At 42.6% G+C, this 23,433-nt stretch overlaps 1 protein-coding gene across 6 annotated transcripts in view; it reads right to left on the bottom strand.

Annotated features, from left to right (window-relative positions):
- Positions 1-23,433, bottom strand: part of LOC110492579 (protein tyrosine phosphatase receptor type J) — a 66,124-nt gene that overhangs the window by 25,885 nt on the left and 16,806 nt on the right. For 4 of the 6 annotated variants that reach the window (XR_016487407.1, XR_016487410.1, XM_021566992.3 and 1 more), the window contains exons 2-8: positions 20,252-20,267; positions 19,832-20,044; positions 19,308-19,565; positions 18,795-19,055; positions 7,027-7,287; positions 6,580-6,837; positions 5,662-5,910 (exon numbers count right to left, since the gene is read on the bottom strand). Coding sequence is in view for 3 of the 6 variants with exons in the window: in XM_021566992.3 (XP_021422667.3) it covers positions 5,662-5,910; positions 6,580-6,837; positions 7,027-7,287; positions 18,795-19,055; positions 19,308-19,565; positions 19,832-20,044; positions 20,252-20,267 (1,516 nt within the window). In the remaining 3 variants the exon portion in view is untranslated. The remainder of the gene's footprint in view (positions 1-5,661; positions 5,911-6,579; positions 6,838-7,026; positions 7,288-18,794; positions 19,056-19,307; positions 19,566-19,831; positions 20,045-20,251; positions 20,268-23,433) is intronic. The other 2 variants (XR_016487411.1, XM_021567023.3) reach the window with 1 other exon arrangement.

Here is a 23,433-nt window from a genome sequence, read left to right as displayed (position 1 = left end):
ATATTTTACATTGAAGAAGGCCTGTGTACAGTGCATTTGGAAAGTATTTAGACCCCTTGACTTTTTCCACATTTTGTTACGTTACAGCCTTATTCTGAAATGGATTAAATTGTTTTTCCCCCTCAATCAATCTACACACAATAGCCCATAATGACAAAGTGAAAACAGGGTGAGAGTTTCTCCCATTGTTCTCTGCAGATCCACTCAAGCTCTGTCAGGGAGCGTTGCTGCACAGCTATGTTCAGGTCTCTCCAGTAATGTTCGATCGAGTTCAAGTCTGGACTCTGGTTGGGCCACTCAAGGACATTCAGACAGTTGTCCCGAAGCCACTTCTGCGTTGTCTTGTCTGTGTGCTTAGGGTCGTTGTCCTATTGAAAGGTGAACCTTCGCCCCCAGTCTGAGGTCCTGAGCGCTCTGGAGTAGGTTTTCATCAAGGATCTCTGTACTTTGCTCCGTTCATCTTTCCATCCACCCGGTCTATTCTCCCAGTCCCTGATGCTGAAAAACATCCCACATTCTACCTGGTTTCTCCAACTCCTGTTTACCACCCCCACAACACACTTAAGAGTTTGGAAGGGGCCAATGTTCCACTGGGGAGCCTTCTACAGCTAAACCAGTCAGTCATCAGGTTCCAGCAGCAGCCACACAGCTACAGCAGCCTCATGGCGAACACGGCATCAACATGCAGTGACAGAAATGCTTGTCATTTTATGACGTTTATGTTATGGTGGAGGAGTGTAAATGTTTCAAGAACTTCTAGAAATCAAATGTCCTGTTCTGAGTAAGAAGTGTGAGTCTCTGACTGAACTGTTCTCTGGCAAACTCACCGATGTGAAGCTGGTGGATGGGGTTCCTCAGCGGCGACCTAATGGAGCCCGTGGGTACTACATGCAGGTGCAAATAGGCATGTTCTGCATAGGATTCGAGAGATGCAAACTGCTTGTCTGGGCTCCATCCGAGCAGGTTGTTATTGATGTGCCTTTTGATGTGAAGTTCTGTGCTGTTATCACTGAACTGAAGGGATTCTATTTCACACTTATGCTGCCAAGGATAGTAGATGACTCCAGTCAGGCAGACTAACTCTGCTCCAAATATGTTCATCTGTGGAATATAGGGTCCTAATACGTCTGTGTTTTTAAATTGTTCCTATATTTTGTGCCTTGTAAAGCTCTGTCAGCTCTACCTTATTATCTAAGCATAAGTCTTTGTGTTTTTTTTTTGTCTTGCACACTTCTCTTCATATGTACATTTACCTGATTATATTTGCATAATTCTTGGTGACTTTTTTTATATCCCGCCTTGTACAGCTCTCATCCTACATGCCTACGGATAACTAGGAATATTGTTTATCGTACCTTGTATAGCTCTTTTCATATGTCACTTCATTAACTTATCTAATCATACCATAATTCATCTTGCATTTGGCAAATTGTGGTGTTAATAAAAACACTATGAAATTCTACTCTGACATTTTCTTTGATACTTAACATTTTGAAATGAAGGACAAGGAGGCATGTCTTGAGGGTTTCAAATGTGTTTTCAGTTTGATTCTGGGTTTGGTTTTCAAGGGCACAAATGAAGAAATCAAGTGTGGCACTTGGTAAACAGTTGTCTTCCCTCTTGGTCTGTTAGACCTTCTGGTGTCTATTTTTAAATAGATTGAAGAAGGCATGATAAGAGCACCTATTGAATGCCTGTAATTATCAGGAACAGGCAAAGTGTAGGATCATGATTCAGATGAAATAGGAAACTATATATACACAGAGTACCTCATGTGGATAAAATGATAGTGCATATAGAGTTACATTTCATATGCATGAACATTCTCACTGCTCACTCAGCATCCTCATGGATGATCTCGCCTTGCATGTTAACAAGTGCTGCACATATTCTTAAGAACTTTGTCCATTTTGTGCGTCAGGTTGATGGGAACAGTCTGGGAGAGGATTTTGAACACCCTTGAGTCGTCTGATAACTCTCTCAACATGTATAGATAGGTACATTAGCTATTCTTCTCGTGCTTGTGACATCCTCGTCAGACAGCTGGTCTCCTTTCTGAGTGAAGGCTGGTATGGCAAAGTTTACCTTCCTCTCATACAGCAGATCTAGGATGGTGAAGCCCCTGGCTGCGTTTCAAACTCAAAAGACACGCCCTCGTCCACTTACCCTCGGCTTATACCCTTGGGGGAATACCCGCAGCCATTTTTGTCGTCGGTCCGAATTATTAGCCAAGCAAGGGAAGTTTGCAACGTAAGCCCCTCAGCCATCATTTTTAATGGAGTTTGCGAGTGTACAATTATGTTCCCTTAGGGGCCTGAAACGCCCCATAATTCAATTTGCGATGATTGTACATCCGCTAAGAAAAGTCAGCCAAAACTTAAAACCTCAACGTCACTATGGAGTCAACATACAAATGTAAGTAAAAACATGCAAGTGTAAATAAGTTAGAAATTGTGCTACTAATGCACAAACACATCTCGTAAAAGTAATGATGTTTTCGTCTGGTTAGCTTTTGGAAATTGTAGAAATAAAACATTTTCCTTCTTCGGAAGTTCCAGCTAGGCAGGCTAACGTTAGTTAGCTAATTAATTTGCTAGCTATCATACAGTAGGCGTGTGTGAATAATTATATAGTTAATATAATAGACATGCAATCCTAACTGACTGTAGCACATATAAAGCACCCACATGCTACCGGTGACTGAAAACACAATCGTCGCGGGACGAACGAGTGGCGAATTTCCGGGCAAGGGCGGTCCATTTAAAAATCATTCCTTTTGGTCCATTCAACAACAGAGCGATACGAACCTTGTTTCAGCAGGATGTTGTATCTATACCTTATGTCATGCCTTATTGGAATGGATTTATTGATAATATCTGTTGGAAAAAAGTTTGGATGTTGCCACACACATACTTGTTCATCTTGATACTCTCCATCCCGGATCCGGGAGCGTAATCATCGACTGACACTAATTAGCATAACGCAACGGACATAAATATAAAATATTCATATTCATGAAAATCACACGGGTTTGTTCTTCACATTTGGTTTAGAAATCGACCGGAAATTACGGTCACGAAAATGCAGAGAAATATTCCAAATTAGCTAATAATCAATCTTCAAGGTGTTTTTCAAATTTCTATTCAATAATATATCCACCGGGACAATTGGTTTTTCAGTAGGACCGATTGGAAAAATGGCTACCTCTGTATTTTAAGTGAGAGTCACTCTGAGAGCCATCAGGTGACCACTTACACAATGTAGCCGCTTACGGGTATTCTTCAACATAAATGCGTAAAACTACGTCACAATGCTGTAGACACCTTGGGGAATACGTAGAAAAAGGAATCTGGTTGATAGCCCATTCACTGCTCAATAGGGACGCATTGGAACGCAGAGCTTTCAAAACACGAGGCACTTCCGGATTGGATTTTTCTCAGGCTTTCGCCTGCAATATCAGTTCTGTTATGCTCACAGACAATATTTTTACATTTTTGGAAACTTTAGAGTGTTTTCTATCCTAAGCTGTCAATTATATGCATATTCTAGCATCTTGTCTTGACAAAATATCCCGTTTACTACGGGAAGGTTATTTTTCCAAAAATGAAAATACTGCCCCCTAGTCACAACAGGATTTATTAACAAAATTAAAGATGTTTCCTTTAAAATTATTCATAAATATTATCCTGCCAACCACTATATGAAGACGTTTAACGAAAACATCAACTCAAATTGCTCCTTTTGTAATGACCACACAGAAACAGTGTTGCATCTTTTTTGCCATTGTATGCATGTAAGAAAACTGTGGCAAGACATCAGTAGGTTTATAATTGAACACATTTATGAAGATTTTACACTATTGTGGAAAGATGTACTGTTTGGATTCTTTACATACAATAGAAATAAGCTGAAACATTTTTATGTAATTAATTTCATTATTCTTTTGGCCAAATTTCATATACACAAATGTATATTTACAAACAGAAAACCACATTTTCGTACCCTACAAAAATAAATTGAACTGTATTTTAAGACGGTTAAATGCTCTACTAACAAAAAAGCTGTTAGAATTGTAAGTATATGTATGGTCCTTGTGTAATTGTAATGTGATATTGTACCCCCTAGCTCGATTGTCCATTGTTTGTAATCTATGTATGCTTGTGTTCCCTCATGTGCGTTATGTAAGGATTTGTTGTTAACAAAAATACATTTAAAAATTTTTTAAATCATTCCTTCCTCCCTGCAAGTGTAAACTCGTCAGACGTCATGATACATCATCAGAGATGGGCTCAAATCAAAAGGTGCCTCACAACTGCACTCGCTCCGCAACAAAAAGTTAGGTGGTCAAAACACTCATGCACCATGAACAGCTTCCGTTTCTGCTAGTTATTGTGGCATCCCCTTAAACCAAACAAAAAATGCCCGTTTTGCGTGAATCCATGTTCGGAAAGTTGTGAGAAGCGATACTAAGTTAGTTGGCTAGCAAGCTGCGAACTATTGGCTGAAAGTGCTTAACCGGAAGTCCCCCACACAAAACAAACGGCCATATTTCCGTAGAAAATTAGGTGAATACTAAGGCAGGACATAGAAACCCAATAAACTACTATTGAACAACAATTTAGTATTTTGCATCGAAGTGTGGGCTGTAGCATTTAAATTGTTTTGAATATACAATCAGTCTTGCAAAATGTGTGGACAGGCAGTTACTGTAGTTAGAAAAAGTCACTGCAAAATATCGAAACAGTCTGCTCACACCTCTACAGAAATGTGATCAAAATTGCCATTGCTCTTTCTTTAAGAAACTGCCGTTGTCGAATGTCAAGTTTCAAATTATACAGCAAAGAAAGGACATTGTCACCACAAAAGGCGAATGGGGGGTGTTTTCCAGGCAGAGTTTTAATGCTCGATCACGCAGTTTTACAACGGGTCTGGTTTATAACGGGAAATATGTGTATGAATGGCGTGTGCCAAGTTTGCAGTGAGCAGACATTTTCTGAAATGGCGCACACAGACATTTAGTGTGAAATGTACGGCTATATGAATGAGGCCCAAGGATGTTTAGAGGGAAACTGGTGCTGGCAGGCAAAACAGCCAAATACTCTTTCTAAACATGAATCAATTCTCAATTGCATTACAGTTCTAGAAACATAAAGAGCTTTACTTTCATATCACATCAAAATAATTTCACAAGCGCAAAATAGATACTGTTTTAACCAGGTTTAACACCATTGCAGCCAACAGTATTTTCTGTTACAACACTTTTTTGGCATCCTTCCATCCGTTACGCAAAGGTGTTCGCAGCAGTCTGTCTTCCGTAAACAAGGAAATATGGCCGTCTAGCAACATTTACCCTATAAAGATCTGTGTAGTAATTGAACATTTTATTATTTATCGCTAATCTGAAAGATGAGGTCCTTATGTTTCCAAACCCGTACCGCAAGCGATGCGTGTTTAGTTCAGACTGAGCGTTGGAGCTTTTAATAAAACCCCTCCGGATGGAAGATACCTAATTGAATTAGACGCTAACGTTAGTTACCGTCTATGGATAGGCTAGTCAACAACCAATTCTTTGTTTAGCCATTTTCGCCAATTACGTATTCTCCTTACCTGTGTATCCAAATCCTTTGAGTCATACCACACCAAACTTGAAAGAGGACTTACTTGTGAAAGTGGCTGTTGTATTGCCTTCTCCTACAGTTGTTTTATCTCCAGCCACTGTAGTGACTGTGAAGTTGTACTGCACTCCAGCAGTCAGCCCAGAGATGGTAGTGGAGGTTTCTGTGGTATTCATACTGACACCAGTCCCCTCTACTCTATAGAATGAACTGTTTCCCTTTGGTTGAGTCCAGCTCAGATACACAGACGATGTTGTGGTTCCAATCACATTGAGGTTGCCGACAACTCCGGGCTCTGTAGAGCAAAATGGAGGAAAAGGGGTGAGAAAAAAAAACATTTTGCTCTACTTATTAACAAGAAATTAAAGAAAAATACACTGAGTGTACAAAAAATGAGAAACACCATCCTAATATTGAGTTGCAACCCCTTTTGCCCTCAGAACAGCCTTAATTCATCGGCATGGACTCGACAAGGTGTCAAGCGTTCCACAAGGTTGCTGGCCAATGTTGACTCCAGTGCTTTCCACAGTTGTGTCAAGTTGGCTGTAAGTCCTTGTGGTGGTGGACCATTATTGATACACGCTGGAAACTGTTGAGAATGAAAAACCAGTGCGCCTAGCACCTACTACCATACCTTGGTCAAAGGCACTTTAATATTTTGTGTTGCCCATTCACCCTTTGAATTGCACACATACACAATCCATGTCTCAATACTTAAAAATAATTATTTAACCTCTCTCCTCCACTTCATCTATACTGATTGAAGTGGATTTAACAAGTGACATCAATAAGGGATGATAGCTTTCACCTGGATTCACCTGGCCAACCTATGTCATGGAAAGAGCATGTTTTATACACTCAGTGTATTTTGTATTTAGTGTACTGTATATAGTATGTTTATATTCAACTAAAACATTTAAAATGTAGTTATTGACCATTTGGCATCATTGGGCTTTAGTCGTACTTGTGTATACGTATACGGTGCGAGGGTCGCCTTCTGTTATCGTGTCCTGGGCGATGGCAAAGACCTGGAGTGTGTACTGGGTCCCTTGGGTCAGGCTCACTATGATGGCAGAGGTGGTGGATGTAGGTTGGTCCTTCACTGTTCCTCCGTTATGAAACTTCACCCTGTAGCCTGTTGCCTCTCCTGTAGGCTTGGTCCAGCTCAGAGAGAGAGACGTGGTGGTCTGAATGACAGTAGGGGTTGCGATGACGGCAGGTTCTGTTTGTGAAAGAGGAGTAGAGGGGGAGAGAAAGAGAGAAAGAAAAGAGCGAAAGAGAAGGTTGTCGGTGAAGAGAACAACCGAGAAAGGGATGAACGCCAGAGAAGAGTCATCTGATGTTTGAGGTTAGTTTCCAGCTCAGTTTGAGGCAAACAAATCTGCATTAAGCAACTTTCAGTGAGACTTACTTGTGGCTTGATTTGTTACATAAGCAACTCCTTCCGTCATGTTATCTCCAGCCACTGCAGTGACTCTGAATGTGTACCAAACTCCAGCAGTCAGTTCATTGATGTTGAAGGCTGTCTCATGTGTAGTTCTATTCATAGTTTTACTGCCATCAGTCCACTCTACTCTATAGAAGGAGCTATTTCCCTCTGGTTCAGTCCAGCTCAGAGACATAGATGATGTTGTGATTTCAGAGACAGTAGGGTTCCTGATGATTGCGGGCTCTGTGCGTGCAAGAGAGGGGCATTTTGGTAAAAGATCACAGGAATCATATTTATTTATTGAATTCCTCATTAATCAGAGACAGTAGGGTTCCTGGTGATTGCGGGCTCTGTGCGTGCAAGAGAGGGACATTTTGGTAAAAGATCACAGGAATCATAATTATTTATTGAATTCCTCATAAAATGAGGAGAAGCCTGCTACTTTTACACTTCTACTGAAATGTAAGGTAAGTATGTAGGGTGCAAAAGTCATTCCTCTAAAAGCATAATGTAAAGATTGATAGCATGATCAATTTAATGAAACGTTTTGGGGCAAAAATGTGTTTTTTACAGTATCTTATGGATATACTGGTAGAAAAGTATGGGTAATCCTACAGTAATCTTATCAGCAATGACTGCAGAGACCATTAATCTGTACTGTACTCCAGCAGTCAGCTCAGTGATGTCAACGTTTGTCCCACTGGTAGTTGTATTCACAGTTTTACTGCTATCAGTCCGCTCTGCTCTATCGAAGGAGCTGTTTCCCTCTGGTTCAGTCCAGCTCAGAGACACTGATAATGTTGAAAGGAAATAAACTCTAGATGACCTTTACTCCACACACAGAGATGCATACAAAGCTCTCCCTCGCCCTCCATTTGGCAAATCTGACCATAATTCGATCCACCTTATTCCTGCTTACAAGCAAAAACTAAACCATGAAGTACCAGTGACTCGCTCAATATGGGAGTGGTCAGATGACGCGAATGCTACGCTTCAGGACTGTTTTGCTAGCACAGACTGGAATACATTCCGGGATTCATACAATGGCATTGAGGAGTATACCAGCCTCAGTCATCAGCTTCATCAAGAAGTGCATCGACGACATCGTCCCCACAGTGACCGTACGTACATATCCCAACCAGAAGCGGTGGATTACAGGCAACATCCAGATCGAGCTAAAGACTAGAGCTGCCGCTTTCAAGGAGCGGGACACTAATCCGGACACTTATAAAAAATTGCGCTATGCCCTCAGATGAACCATCAAACTGGCAAAGCTTCAATACAGGATTAAGATTGAATGCTACTACACTGGCTCTGACGCTCGTCGGATGTGGCAGAGCTTGAAAATGATTACGCACTACAAAGGGAAATACGGCCGTGAGCTGCCCAGTGACGAGAGCCTACCAGATTAGATAAATGCCTTTTATGCTCACTTTGAGGCAAGAAACACTGAAGCATGCATGAGAGCACCAGCTGTTCCGGATGACTGTGTGGTCACGCTCTCAGTAGCCGATGTGAACAAGACCTTTAAACAGGTCAACATTCACAAAGCCGCGGGGCCAGACGGATTACCAGGACGTGTACTCAAAGCATGCGCTGACCAATTGGCAAGTGTCTTCACTGACATTTTCAACCTGACCGAGTCTGTGATACCTACATGTTTCAAGCAGACCACCATAGTCCTTGTGTCCAAGGAAACTAAGGTAACCTGCCTAAATGATTACCGCCCCATAGCACTCACGTTGGTAGACATGAAGTGCTTTGAAAGGCTGGTCATGGCTCACATCAACAGCATCCTCACAGATACCCTAGACCCACTCCAATTTGCATACCGCCTCAACAGATCCACAGATGAAGCAATCTCAAACGTACTCCACACGGCCCTTTCCCACTTGGACAAAAGGAACACCTATGTGAGAATGCTGTTCATTGACTACAGCTCAGCGTTAAACACCATAGTGCCCACAAAGCTCATCACTAAGCTAAAGACCCTGGGACTAAACACCTCCCTCTGCTACTGGATCCTGGACTTCCTGACGAGCCGCCCCCAGGAGGTAAGGGTAGGCAACAACACGTCTGCCACGCTGATCCTCAACACTGGGGCCCCTCAGGGGTGTGAGCTTAGTCCCCTCCTGTACTCCCTGTTCACCTAAGGCTGCGTGGCCAAACACGACTCCAACACCATCATTAAGTTTGCTGATGACACAACAGTGGTAGGCCTGATCACCGACAACGAGACAGCCAATAGGGAGGAGGTCAGAGACCTGGCAGTGTGGTGCCAGGACAACAACCTCACCCTCAATGTGAGCAAGAAAAAGGAGCTGATCGCGGACTACAGGAAAAGGCGGGCCGAACAGGCCCCCATTAACATCAACAGGGCTGTAGTGGAGCGGGTTGTGAGTTTCAAGTTCCTTGGTGTCTACATCACCAACAAACTAACATGGTCCAAACACAGCAAGATAGTCGTGAAGACAGCATGACAACACCTTTTCCCCCTCAGAAGACTGAAAAGATTTGTCATGGATCCCCAGATTCTCAAAAAGTTCTACAGCTGCACCATCGAGATCATCCTGACTTTTTGCATCACCACCTGATATGGCAACTGCTCTGCATCTGACCGTAAGGAACTGCAGAGGATAGTGGTCCGGACCAGTAAATCACTGGGGCCAAGCTTCCTGCCATCCTGGACCTTTATACTAGGTGGTGTCAGAGGAAAGCCCCAAAAATTGTCAGATTCCAGTCACCCAAGTCATAGACTGTTCTCTCTGCTACCGCACGGCAAGTGGTACCGGAGCGCCAAGTCTAGGACCTAAAGGATCCTTAACAGCTTCTACCCCCAAGCCATAAGACTGCTGTACAATTAATCAAATGGCCACCCGGACTATTTACATTGACATTCCCTGCCGCCGCTGCTGCTACTCGCTGTGTATTATCTATGCATAGTCACTTTACCGCTACATATACCGGCACCACCTTTATATATTCTCATTATTGTTACTTTTTATAATATTTTACTTTAGTTTATTTGGTAAATATTTATTGAACTGCATTTCACAGTAAGGTTTACACCTGTTGTATTTGGTGCATGTGGCAAGTAAAGTAATCTCATTTCCAGCCACTGCAGTGACCCTGAATGTGTACTGCCCTCCAGCAGTCCGCTCAGTTACACTTAAGGCTGTCTCATTGGTAGCTTCATTCATATCTCTACTGCAATCAGTTCATTCTGCTCTATAGAAGGAGCTGTTTCCCTCTGGTTCATTCATGTAATTGCATGATCTTCTCCCAAAATGTACATTTCTTGAGACACAGATCAGAGACACAGATGATCGTGTAATTTCAGTGACAGGTAAGTTTCTTGATATGACTTCAGGCTCTGAACGTGCAAGAAATGTACATTTTGGGAGAAGATCATGCAATTAGATGAATTACTATCTACTCTAAAAAATGACCCGCCTTCACTAAACCCCTAAAATAGAGCAGCTTAATTGAGTTTTAAACCCCAAATCTATTTTGCACGAAGAAACAACCTGTCATTCATCACACACTTTGTGAATATCTGGGGTTTCCTACTTCACAATGCAGAATGACTGCATTTAATCAATGGACAACACTCATTTTATTATAAAACACCTGTCATAATTGTTTTACAGTCCTTTTATGGGGAGCAGAATTGGCATCTCCTCCTCTTGCCTGCCCTAGCTGCAGCCTCAGGTGGATCAGGACAAGATTCAGCCCCCTGAACAGCTTTCACAAGCGCTGCAGAGGCTGCTGTGCGGGGGAGGCACTCCCTTCTTTGAATGTGTGGGGTTACAAGTGCCTTTCCCAGCTTCTCCAGGAACGCCCTCTTCTTGTTCCGCTTATCAGGCATCCAGTTAGGGATGATCTTGTTCCATATCACAAAGGCATTATATGAGGACACATCAATAGTGTTATGGAAGATGACCAGGGGCCAGCGGGCAGTCATCCTCCTGCAGCTGTAAGTTCATATCACATTGTCCAGGTTGTCCACGCCTCCTTTGTTGTGGTTGTAGTCCAGGATGATGGCTGGATTTCTGTCCTCACGATCACTGACCTCAGCCGTTTTGTGCAGTGTGTTCAGGAGGACCACATTCTTGTTCCTCTTTTGGCGGTAAGAAACTAGAGTGGTGGTGGGGGTGAATGCCTCTCTCCCCCTTGTTGCGAGGAGTGCAGGGGGGAGCTCAGGCTTGTTCTTTCTAACTTTGCCAACCATGGTGATCTTCCTCTTCAGGAGCTGCTGGCTGAGTTCAATCAGTAGCAGACATATTCTCAATTTCTCATTGTGTGTGTGTGTGTGTCTTTGTGGTTTTTGTGGTGTGTAAATGATTTTATAACTGCCGGGTGAAAATGACCACAAGACAATCTTTGTACCCTGGTGGTGTACAGCTTTCATGGAAATATGAACAAAGGCGATGTTTCACTTTTTCTAATGTTGGGGTAACTCTAGAAAAAGTAATACAATTTCAAGTTGGAAAAATGTCATTTAGGGGGTTCTCTCTGCTGTTAAACATAGTGGCGGGATATTTTTTAACCTTAAGACATCACAAGGGTTCATTTCTCTTTCAAATAATTGTTTGGGTTCTCACATTGGGCAAACTCAAGTATTGCAGACATGCTCTGCGAAACCAAGGTAGTCCCAACAGTATCCCCCTCAGAGGCTCAGAGGAGAGTATGTGCCAACAAAGGTGCAGTGACATCCAGTCTGTAAAACCTCACAAATGTACAGTGCCTTCGGAAAGTATTCAGACCCCTTGACTTTTTGCACATTTTGTTATGTTACAGCCTTATTCTAAAATTGATTAAATATCAAAAAATCCTCAGCAATCTACACACAAAACCCCAAAATGACAAAGTGAATAGTTTTTTAAAAACGTAGGCTAATTTATATTTAAAAAAAGCTCAGGTGCATCCTGTTTCCATTAATCATCCTTAAGATGTTATTACAACTTGATTGGAGTCCACCTGTGGTAAATTCAATTGATTGGACATGATTTAGAAAGGGACACACCTGTCCAAATAAGGTCCTACAGTTGACAGTGCATGTCAGAGCAAAAACCAAGCCATGAGGTCGAAGGAATTGTTTGTAGAGCTCCGAGACAGGATTGTGTCGAGGCACAGATCTGGGGAAGGATACCAAAACATTTCTGCAGCATTAAAGGCCCCCAAGAACACAGTGGCCTCCATCATTCTTAAGTGGAAGAAGTTTGGAACCACCAAGAGTCTCTAGAGCTGGCTGCCCAGCCAAAATTAACAATCGGAGGAGAAGGGCCCTGGTCAGGGAGGTGACCAAGAACCCAATGGTCACTGACAGAGCTCCTCTGTGGAGATGGGAGAAACTTCCAGAAGGACAACTATCTATTCAGCACTCCACCAATCAGGCCTTTATGGTAGAGTGGCCAGACAGAAGCCACTCCTCTTTTAAAGGCACATAACAGACCCCATGGAGTTTGGCAAAAGGCACCTAAAGACTCTCAAACCATGAGAAACAAGATTCTCTGGTCTGATGAAACCAAGATTGAACTCTTTGTCATGAATGCCAAGCCTCACATCTGGAGGAAACCTGGCACCATCCCTACGGTGAAGCATGGTGGTGGCAGTATCATGCTGTGGGGGTGTTTTTCAGCGACAGGGACTTGAAGACTAGTCAGGATCGAGAGAAAGATGAACGGAGCAAATTACAGATAGATCTTTGATGAAAACCTCCTCCAGAGCGCACAGGATCTCAGACTGGGCCAAAGTTTCACTTTCCAACAAGACAACGACTCGCACAGCAAAGACAACGAAGAATGGCTTCGGGACAAGTCACAATGTCCTTGAATGGCCCAGCCAGATCGAACATCTCTGGCGAGACCTGAACCCGATCGAACATCTCTGGCGAGACCTGAAAATAGCTGTGCAGCAACGCTCCCCATTCAACCTGACAGAGCTTGAGAGGATCTGCAGAGAAGAATGGGAGAAACTCCCCAAATACAGGTGTGACAAGCTTGTAGCTTGGAAGCTTGTGGGAGGAGCTATAGGAGGTTGGGCTCATTGTAATGGCTGGAATGGAATAAATGGAATGGAGTTAAACATGTGGTTTCCATGTGTGTGATGTGTTTGACCGAGCGCCACCTGTGGAACAGGGAGAGGCACTGTCTGAAGGAAGTGATGCGGCCGTCCGATAGTGTTGCCTGATAAAAGAGAGAGTCCAGCATTACGCTTAGCTATCTATTCAGCTCTTGGTTGATCTTGAACCCTAACTCATTGAGGTGGGTGACAAGGGAAGCTGTGTCTTGTACTGCTTGCTCCTGTGAAGGGGGGGCAAAGCAGGTAATCATCTATGTAGGTGGAGACTCTTAGTCCCCTGACACTAACGGGGATTAGAGCTGCCCTACACATTTGCTGAACGTCTGGGGAGCTAGTGCTGGCTCCAGGGGCACAGCGAGGTATTCAAATATAAATTGTATTTGTCACATACTCTGAAAACGAACAGTGAAATGCGTATTTACGGGTCTTTCCCAACAATGCAGAGATAAAAATAGAAAAAGTCATAAAGATAATTACACAAGGAATAAATACACAATGAGCAATGATAACTTGGCTATATACACAGGGTGCCAGTACCGAGTCGAAATGTGCAGGGGTTTGAGGTAATTGAGGTAGATACACTACATCAAATCAAAGTTTATTTGTCACATGTGCCGAATACAACAGGTGTAGGTAGACCTTACAGTGAAATGCTTACTTACAGGCTCTAACCAATAGTGCAAAAAAAGGTATTAGGTGAACAATAGGTAGGTAAAGAAATAAAACAGTAAAAAGACAGTGAAAAATAACAGTAGCGAGGCTATATACAGTAGCGAGGCTATACACAAACACTGGTAAGTCAGGTTGATTGAGGTAGTATGTACATGTAGATATGGTTAAAGTGACTATGCATATATGATAGCCTGGTTAGCCAATGTGCGAGAGCACTGGTTGGTCGGGCCAATTGAGGTAGTATGTACATGAATGTATAGTTAAAGTGACTATGCATATACGATAAACAGAGAGTAGCAGCAATGTAAAAAGAGGGTTTGGGGGGGCACACAATGCAAATAGTCTGGGTAGCCATTTGATTACCTGTTCATGAGACTTATGGCTTGGGGGTAAAAACTGTTGAGAAGCCTTTTTGTCCTAGACGTGGCACTCTGGTACCGCTTGCCATGCGGTAGCAGAGAGAACAGTCTATGACTGGGGTGGCTGGGGTCTTTGAAAAATTTTAGGACCTTCCTCTGACACCGCCTGGTGTAGTCCTGGATGGCAGGCAGCTTAGCCCCAGCAATGTACTGGGCCGTACGCACTACCCTCTGTAGTGCCTTGCAGACGGAGGCCGAGCAATTGCCGTACCAGGCAGTGATGCAACCAGTCAGGATGCTCTCGATATTGCAGCTGTAGAACCTTTTGAGCATCTCAGGACCCATGCCAAATCTTTTTAGTTTCCTGAGGGGGAATAGGATTTGTCGTGCCCTCTTCACGAATGTCTTGGTGTGTTTGGACCATTCTAGTTTGTTGTTAATGTGGACACCAAGGAACTTGAAGCGCTCAATCTGCTCAATCTGCTCCATTCCATTCTCGATGAGAATGGGGGCGTGCTCGGTCCTCCATTTCCTGTAGTCCACACTCATCTCCTTACTCTTGGTTACATTGAGGGATAGGTTGCTATTCTGGCACCACCTGGCCAGGTCTCTGATCTCCTCCCTATAGTCTGTCTCACCATTGTCGGTGATCAGGCCTACACCTGTTGTGTCGTCTGCAAACTTAATGATGCTGTTGGAGTCGTGCCTGGCCATGCAGTCGTGGGTGAACAGGGAGTACAGGAGGAAACTGAGCACGCACCCCTGGGAAGCTCCAGTGTTGAGGATCAGCGTGGCAGATGTGTTGCTACCTACCCTCATCACCTGGGGGCGGCCCGTCAAGAAGTCCAGGATCCAGTTGCAGAGGGCGGTGGTCCGTCCCAGGGTCCTGAGCTTGGGGATGAGCTTGGAGGGGACTATAGTGTTGAATGCTGAGCTGTAGTCAATGAACAACATTCTTACGTAGGTATTACTTTTGTCCAGGTTGGTGAGGGCAGTGTGGAGTCCAATAGAGATTTGCGTCATCAGTGGATCTGTTGGGGCGGTGTAACGCTTGTCTTCGTCCTCAGACGAGGACTAAGAAATGTCAGACCAATGCGCAGCGTGGTAGGTGTCCATATTGTATTTAATACGAATACTGAACACTTCAACAAACAAAAAAACAATAAAACGACAAAACGAACAGTCCTGAACGGTGAAGCAAAACACAGAACAGAAAATAATCACCCACAACTCAAAGGTGAAACCAGGCTACCTAAGTATGGTTCTCAATCAGGGACAACGATTGACAGCTGCCTCTGATTGAGAACCATACCAGGCAAAACACAGAAATCCCAAATTAAAGAAAAAATAACATAGACTGCCCACCCCAACTCACGCCCTGACCATACTAAAACAAAGACAAAACAAATGAACTAAGGTCAGAATGTGACAGGCAGTATGCGAATTGGAGTGGGTCAAGGCTGTCTTGAATGATGGTGTTGATGTGAGCCATGACCTGCCTTTCAAAGCATTTCATGGCCATAGATGTGAGCTCTACCAGGCGATGGTCATTTAGGCAGGTTATCTTGGCGTTCTTGGGCACAGTGATTGAGGTGCTCAGCTTGAAACAAGTTGGTGTTAGACTGGGTCAGGGATAGATTGAAAATGTCAGTTAAGACACTTGCCGATGGTCAGCGCATGCTCTGTGTACGCGTCCTGGTATTCTGTCTGGCCTCGCAGCCCTGTGAATGTTAACCTGTACAAAGGTCTTACTCACGTTAGCTATGGAGAAAAATATCACACAGTTGTATGGAACAGCTGGTGCTCTCATGCATGGTTCAGTGCTGCCTCAAAGTGAGCATAGAAGGCATTTAGCTCATCTAGTAGGCTGTAGTTACACAGGTGACATGTTGGTGAAAATGATGTAAAACAGATTTCAGTCTACCTGCTTTAAAATCACGGGCCACTAGAAACGCCGCCTCTGAATGTGCATTTACTTATTTGTAAAGGGGAACAACTACTTCAACGTCTCAAACAACTACTTCAAGGTCACCCCGCTAACCATTTCACACCGGTTACACTCACCCCCCTTTTGACCTCCTCCTTTTCCGCAGCAACCAGTGATCCAGGTCAACAGCATCAATGTAACAGTATAGCTTCCGTCCCTCTCCTCGCCCCTACCTGGGCTCGAACCAGAGACCCTCTGCACACATCGACAACAGCCACCCTCGAATAATCATTACCCATCGCTCCACAAAAGCCGTGGCCCTTGCAGAGCAAGGGGAACAACTACTTCAAGGTCTCAGAGCGAGTGACGTCACCAATTGAAACGCTATTAGCGCGCACTTCGCTAACTAGCTAGCTATTTCACACCGGTTACATTTGCTATGGCACTAAACAGCTCGTTGAGTGTGGTCTTACAGCCAGCATCGGTTTGTGGTGGTCAGTAGACGGCTACGAAAAATATAGATGAAAACTCTGTTGGTAAATTGTGTGGTCTGCAGCTTATCATGAGGTATTCTAGCTCAGGTGAGCAAAAACACGAGACTTCCTTAACATTACAGATCGCGCACCAGCTGCTGTTAACAAAGTCTGGACAGAGTCTGGACAATGCATAGAAAAGCCAGCGAGATGTACGGTGCCATCAGAAAGTATTCATACCCCTTGGCTTATTCCACATTTGGTTGTGTTACAGCCTGAATTCAAAATGGATTAAATAAATAAAAATGCTCACCCATCTACACACAGTACAACATAATGACAAAGGGAAAATCTATTTTTTTTTAAATGTTTGCATATTTATTGAAAATTAAATAGACATATCTGTGATTCTTTCTGGGTATGTATCTATAAGCTTTACACACCTGGATTTTATAATATGTGCACATTATTATTTTTAAATTCTTCAAGCTCTGTCAAGTTGGTTGTTGATCATTGCTAGACAGCCATTTTAAAGTCTTGCCATAGATTTCCAAGCCAATTTAAGTAAAAACTATAACTCGGCCTATCAGGAACATTCAATGACGTCTTGGTAAGCAACTCCAGTGTATATTTGGCCTTCTTTAGGTTATTGTCCTGCTGAAAGGTTTTCCTGCTGAATTTGTCTCCCATTGTCTGTTGGAAATGAGACTGAACCAGGTTTTCCTCTAGGATTTTGCCTGTGCTTTGCTCTATTCTGATAATTTTATCCTAAAAACCAAACTCCCTAGTCCTTGCCGATGACAAGCATACCCATAACATGATGCAGCCACCACCATGCTTGAATATATGAAGAGTGGTACTCAGGGATGTGTTGTGGATTTGCCACAAACATAACACCTTATCTTGTGCTCTTGAGTGGTGCAGTGGTCTAAGGCACTGCATCTCAGTGCTAGAGTATCATCACTACAGACACCCTGGTTTGAGTCCAGGCTGTCTCACAACCGGACGTGATTGTGTGCCGCCCTATGGGACCCACAATTGGCCCAGCGTCATCCGGGTTTGGCTGGTGTGGGCCGTCATTGTAATAAAAAAATTGAAAACAAATTTATTCAACTAGGAAAGTCAGTTAAGAACAAATTCTTATTTACAATAGCGGCCTAGGAACATTGGGTTAACTGCCTTGTTCAGGGGCAGAATGACAGATTTTTAACTTGTCAGATTGGGGATTCGATCGGCAAATCTTAACTGACTTGCCTAGTTAAATAAAGGTTCAAAAAAATAATATTAAGGACATAACGTTTTTTTTGCAGTTTTACTTTTGTGCCTTATTACAAATAGGATGCGTGTTTTTGAATATTTTTATTTTGTACAAGCTTCCTTCTTTTCACTGTCATTGTTAGTATTGGGAGTAACTACAATGTTGTTGAGCCGTCCTCAGTTTTCTCCTATCACAGCCATTAAAAGTTGTAACTGTTTTAAAGTCACCATTGGCCTCATGGTGAAATCTATGAGCGGTTTCCTTTCTCTCCGGCAACTGAGTTTGGAAGGACGCCTGTAATTAATAACTTCACCATGCTCAAAGGGATATTCAATGTCTGCTTTTTTATTTTTACCCATCTACCAATAGGTGCCCTTCTTTGCAAGGCATTGGAAAACCTTCCTAGTCTTTGTGGTTGAATCTGTGTTTGAAAGTCACTGCTCGTAGTCATTCAAAAATCATGTTAAACACTTATTGCACACAGAGTGAGCCAATGCAACTTATTATGGGACTTGTTAACCACATTTTTACTCCTGAACTTATCTAAGCTTGTCATAACAAAAGGATTGAATACTTATTGAGAGACATTTCACATTTTCGTTTGTAATTAATTTGTAAAAACATAATGCGCAAATATTGTACAATCCAGGTGTGCAAAGCTCTTAGAGAAATACCCAGACAGACTCACAGCTTTAATCGCTGCCAAATGTGATTCTAACATGTATTAAATCAAGGGGTTGAATACTTATGTAAATTAGATATTTAATTTTCAATAAATGTGCAAATATTCATAAAAACATGTTTTAACTTTCTCATTAAGGGGTATTGCGCGTAGATGAGTGAAGAAAAACAAATATTTGATCAATTTCGAATTCAGGCTGTAACACCAAAATACTTGCAATAAGGGGTATGAAAACTTTCTGAAAGAATTGTATATCTAAGAAAAATGTCAAAAACCACTCAACAAAGATGCTTACTTGTAAAAGTGGTTGTTTCACTGCCTTCTCCTACAGTTGTATTATCTCCAGCCACTGCAGTGACTCTGAATGTGTACCCCACTCCAGCAGGCAGCCCAGTGATGGTAGTGGAGGTTCTTGTGGTATTCTTACTGCCAATGTCACTGCCATCAGTCCACACTATTATATAGAAGGAGCTGTTTCCCTCTGGTTCAGTCCAGCTCAGAGACACAGAGGATGTTCTGATTTCAGACACAGTAAGTTTCCTGACGATTGCAGGCTCTGTGCGTGCAAGAGAGAGGGACATTTGGGAAAAGATACAGAATTTCAACTGAATCAAGTCCAATATTATCAAGTGAGCCTAAGTGAGAGCCATTTACTGTGAAATGCATGAAAGCATTGTGTTTCTTAATGCAACAGACGATGGCAACTTATCACATGTTCTTGGATGTGAACAAGTAATATATCAACGAATGTATAAATGGTGCCTGTGGCATTGACACAATCCGACATCAAAGTACCTGAGTTACTCACTTGTATATTTCAAAACGGTTTTGTTTCGTCCTTCACTTTTGTTATCTCCAGCCACTGCAGTGACTGTGAAGAGGTACTGCGCTCCAGCAGTGAGAGCAGTAACATTTACAGAAGTTCCTGTGGTATTCTGACTGTCATTGATACTGCCATCAGTCCACTCTACTTTATAGAAGGAGCTACCCTCTGGTTTAGTCCAGCTCAGAGACACCGATGATGTTGTGATTTTGGTGACAGTGAGGATTGTGATGGTTTCAGGCTCTGTGCGTGCAAGAAAGGTGGGTGGGGGGTGGGGGGTGGGGGGGGGGGGGGAGAACAAGTATGTCTGGAATTTACTACAGAAGTAGACATTGTGAGCCGCAAATATACAGCCGAAGCACATTGCAGAGTCGAGAGAAAACGTTGATGTTCTCAGTAAATAAGATAGGCGTTTTAAGGAGAGCTTGTCAGGATCAACACAAAGTTATTTTCAGTCCAGGACCAGGCTTGATCTGGGTCAAAACCAGCCCTTAGAGTGAGATACTTACTTGTTGTGAAGTTATTGCAGCAGTCGACTTGTTGGATATCGTTACACAGGACATGCACACGGTGGGTGGACCCAGGAGCCAGTCCAGACAGGGTGGCCATAGTTGAGATGGAGAACACAGAAGTACTGCCAGTGCTCACGGTGCAGTTGGCGTGTACCTGAATATTAATCTCTGTTGCTGTTGTGCTGGCTTTGAAATTCGTACAGAGAGCGCCTAAAATGGTAGGAGAGTTTTGGATTGAGGGAAACCAAATCAGAACTTGTTTGCACATATGTATACTGTACCTGTTTGAATAACGATTAGGACCTTGATTGTGTTTCTGAAACTTTGAAATGAAGTGTACTTCCTATCATTCATCGTCATCTACTTAGGTCAGATTTATCTTTCATAAATTCTTGAAGTGGAAATGGCTGTACTTACATTGAGCTTGTGAGCCCTGTAAGGAAGATGAAAAGGACAGTTAGTAATCATACCAGTAGAGGTCAGCATTGACTCAGAACAGTGATCAAATTGTTGCCTCCACATGTCCTGGCCTATTCTAGCAATCTTACCATCTAGGGCAGGCCTGGGCAATTATTTTCCATGGAGGGCCACATTAGAATATATTTTTACCATCACGGGCCAGAATCAACAATAACAAGGCCGCAAAGCCAGATGGATTACCAGGACATGTACTCCGAGCATGCGCTGACCAACTGGCAAGTGTCTTCACTGACATTTTCAACCTGTCTATGACCAAGTCTGTAATACCAACATCTTTCAAGTAGACCACAATAGTCCCTGTCCCCAAGAACACCAAGGTAACCTGCCTAAATGACTACTGACCCGTAACACTCTGTAGCCATGAAACGCATTGAAAGGCTGGTCATGGGTCTCATCAACACCATTATCCCAGAAACCCACTCCAATTTGCATACCGCCCCAACAGATCCACACCGCCCTTTCCCACCTGGACAAAAGGAACACCTACATGAGAATGCTATTCATTGACTACAGCTCAGTGTTCAATACCATAGTGCCTTAAAAACTCATCACTAAGCTCTACAGAGGGTAGTTGCGTATGGCCCAGTACATCACTGGGGCCAAGCTTCCTGTCATCCAGGACCTCGATACCAGACGGTGTCAGAGGAAGGCCCAAAGAATTGCCAAGGACTCCAGCCACCCTAGTCATAGACTGTTCTCTCTGCTACCGCACGGCATGCAGTACCAAATCTAGGTCCAAAAGGCTTCTTAATAGCTTCTACCCCCAAGCCATAAGACTCTTGAACAGTTAATCAAATGGCTACCCGGACTATTTGCATTGTCCCCACCCCCATTTTTAAGCTGCTGCTACTCTCTGTTTATTATCCATGCATAGTCACTTTACCTCTACCTACATGTTCTTGTTGAAATCAAATCAAATTGTATTTGTCACATGTGACGAATACAACACCTTACAGTGAAATGCTTACTTACGAGCCCCTAACCAACAGTGCAGTTTAAAAAAAAATACAGATAAGAGATAAAAGTAACAAGTAATTAAAGAGGAGCAGTAAAAAAAAAATATATATATATATATATATACAGGGGAGTGCCGGTAGAGAGTCAATGTGCGGGGCCACCGGTTAGTTGAGGTAGTATGTACATGTAGGTAGAGTTAATTTAAGTGACAATGCATAGATGACAACAGGAAGTGGCAGTGGTGTGGAGAGGGGAGGGGAGGGGGGGGGGAATGTGAATAGTCTGGGTAGCCATTTGACTAGATGTTCAGGAGTCTTATGGCTTGGGGGTAGAAGCTGTTCAGAAGCCTCTTGGACCTAGACTTGGTGCTCCGGTATCGCTTGCCATGTGGTAGCAGAGAGAACAGGCTATGACTAGGGTGTTACCTCAATTACCTCGACTAATCGATGCCCCCCCGCACATTGACTTTGTACCAGAACCCCATGTATATAGCCTCGCTACTGTTATTTTATTGTTGCTCCTTAATTATTTGTTATATTTAAAAATAAATATTGACTGCATTGTTGGTTAAGGGCTTGTAAGTTAGCATTTCACTGTAAAGTGCATGTGACAAATACAATTTGATTTGATTTGAGAGTGTGGCTCCACATTTCTGGCTCCTACAGATGCCGCAACTTGGATAAAGTCATTCTACAGTCACATCCAAAATGATTGGCACCCTTGATAAAGATGAACAAAAAAGACTAAAATAAATAATACAAACACTGAGCTATATTGTATGATCAAAACATTTCGAAAAGTATTTTATTTTATGCAATTGCTCAGAGAAAGAGATTTTGTTTAACAAGTTTTTAAAAAATCTAAAAAAGTGATTTTTCGCAAAATGATTGACACCCCTAAATATTGTTATAACTAAAATCAAACTAAATTTAATCTGCATTATCATTCTACTTTAAATTCATCTCAGTTTAAGGAACTGTATTGTGGCCTTCCGTGGCTTCCTGTTTCACTGGGGTATAAAAATGAGGTAACACGCATGTAAAATCCCTTTGTTATCCATCACCATGGGGAAAGGCAAAGAAATCACAAATGTAAAGAGAGAAATGGTTGTTGACTTTCATAAATCAGGGAATAGGTAAAACAAAAATACTGAAAAACAATTACACTTACCGCTATTAGGGCAACAATTAAGAAGTTTAAAATCCCTGGAGCAGTGGTAAACCTGCCTGCTAGAGGACCTGAGTCTTGTCCCCACGCACAGTGAGAAAGGCAAAGAAAAAGTCCAAGGGCGAAAGTTTGAAAATGATAGAACTTTGCATCTTAGGGTCACCAAGTCTCTAAATCTCCAATTAGACGCCTCCTCCATGCCAATAGGCTATTTGGAAGGGTTACCATAAAAATACCTTATTGAAATCAACCAATAAATGTAAATGCCTGTAGTTTGCTAAACAGAGATGAGACAGAAATAGAGCTCTTTGATCACATACGCCAGTGGTGGGTTTGTACTTCGAAAGAAGAATGTAAATACAAAAAATAACCACATACCTACTGTAAAATATGGTGGTGGATCTTTGATGTTATGGGTCTGTTTTGCTTCCACTGGTCCTGGGGCCCTTGTTAAGGTCAACGGCATCGTGAACTTTACTAAGTACCGGGACATTTTAGCTAAGAACCTGGTTTCCTGGGCCAGGAGTCCCCAAGTGGATCTTCCAGCAAGACAACCCCAAGCACACATCAACATCGACAACGAAATGGTTAATTGACCACAAAATCAGAATTTTGCAATGGCCATCTCAGTCTCTGGACTTTGAAAACCTGTGGTTTGAATTGAAGAGGGAAGTCCCTCAGCGCAGAGCGAAGGATGTCAAGGATCAGGAAAGATTCTGTACGGAGGAATGTCCTCTGATCATCCCAATGTATTCTTCAATTTCATAAAACATTTTAGAAAAAGACTCGAAAGGGAACATTTGACGCCAACCGTTTTTTGTTGTTTTCTTTCAGTACTTTTTTATAAAAAATATTTTGCTCTGAGAAATTGTATTAGTATAAAATAATATCAATATAATTTCTTGGAGCATACAATATACAGTAGCTCTTGTATTTGTATTGTTTATTTTATACAGTCTTTTATGCGCATCTTTATCAAGGGAGCCAATCATTCT

This window comes from Oncorhynchus mykiss, chromosome 2, assembly GCF_057628025.1.
Source record: "Oncorhynchus mykiss isolate SJ-2025 chromosome 2, ASM5762802v1, whole genome shotgun sequence".
NCBI lineage: Eukaryota > Metazoa > Chordata > Actinopteri > Salmoniformes > Salmonidae > Oncorhynchus > Oncorhynchus mykiss.
The sequence above is the reverse complement of the archived record's forward strand: the minus strand, read 5'-3'. Positions and strand labels throughout refer to the sequence as shown.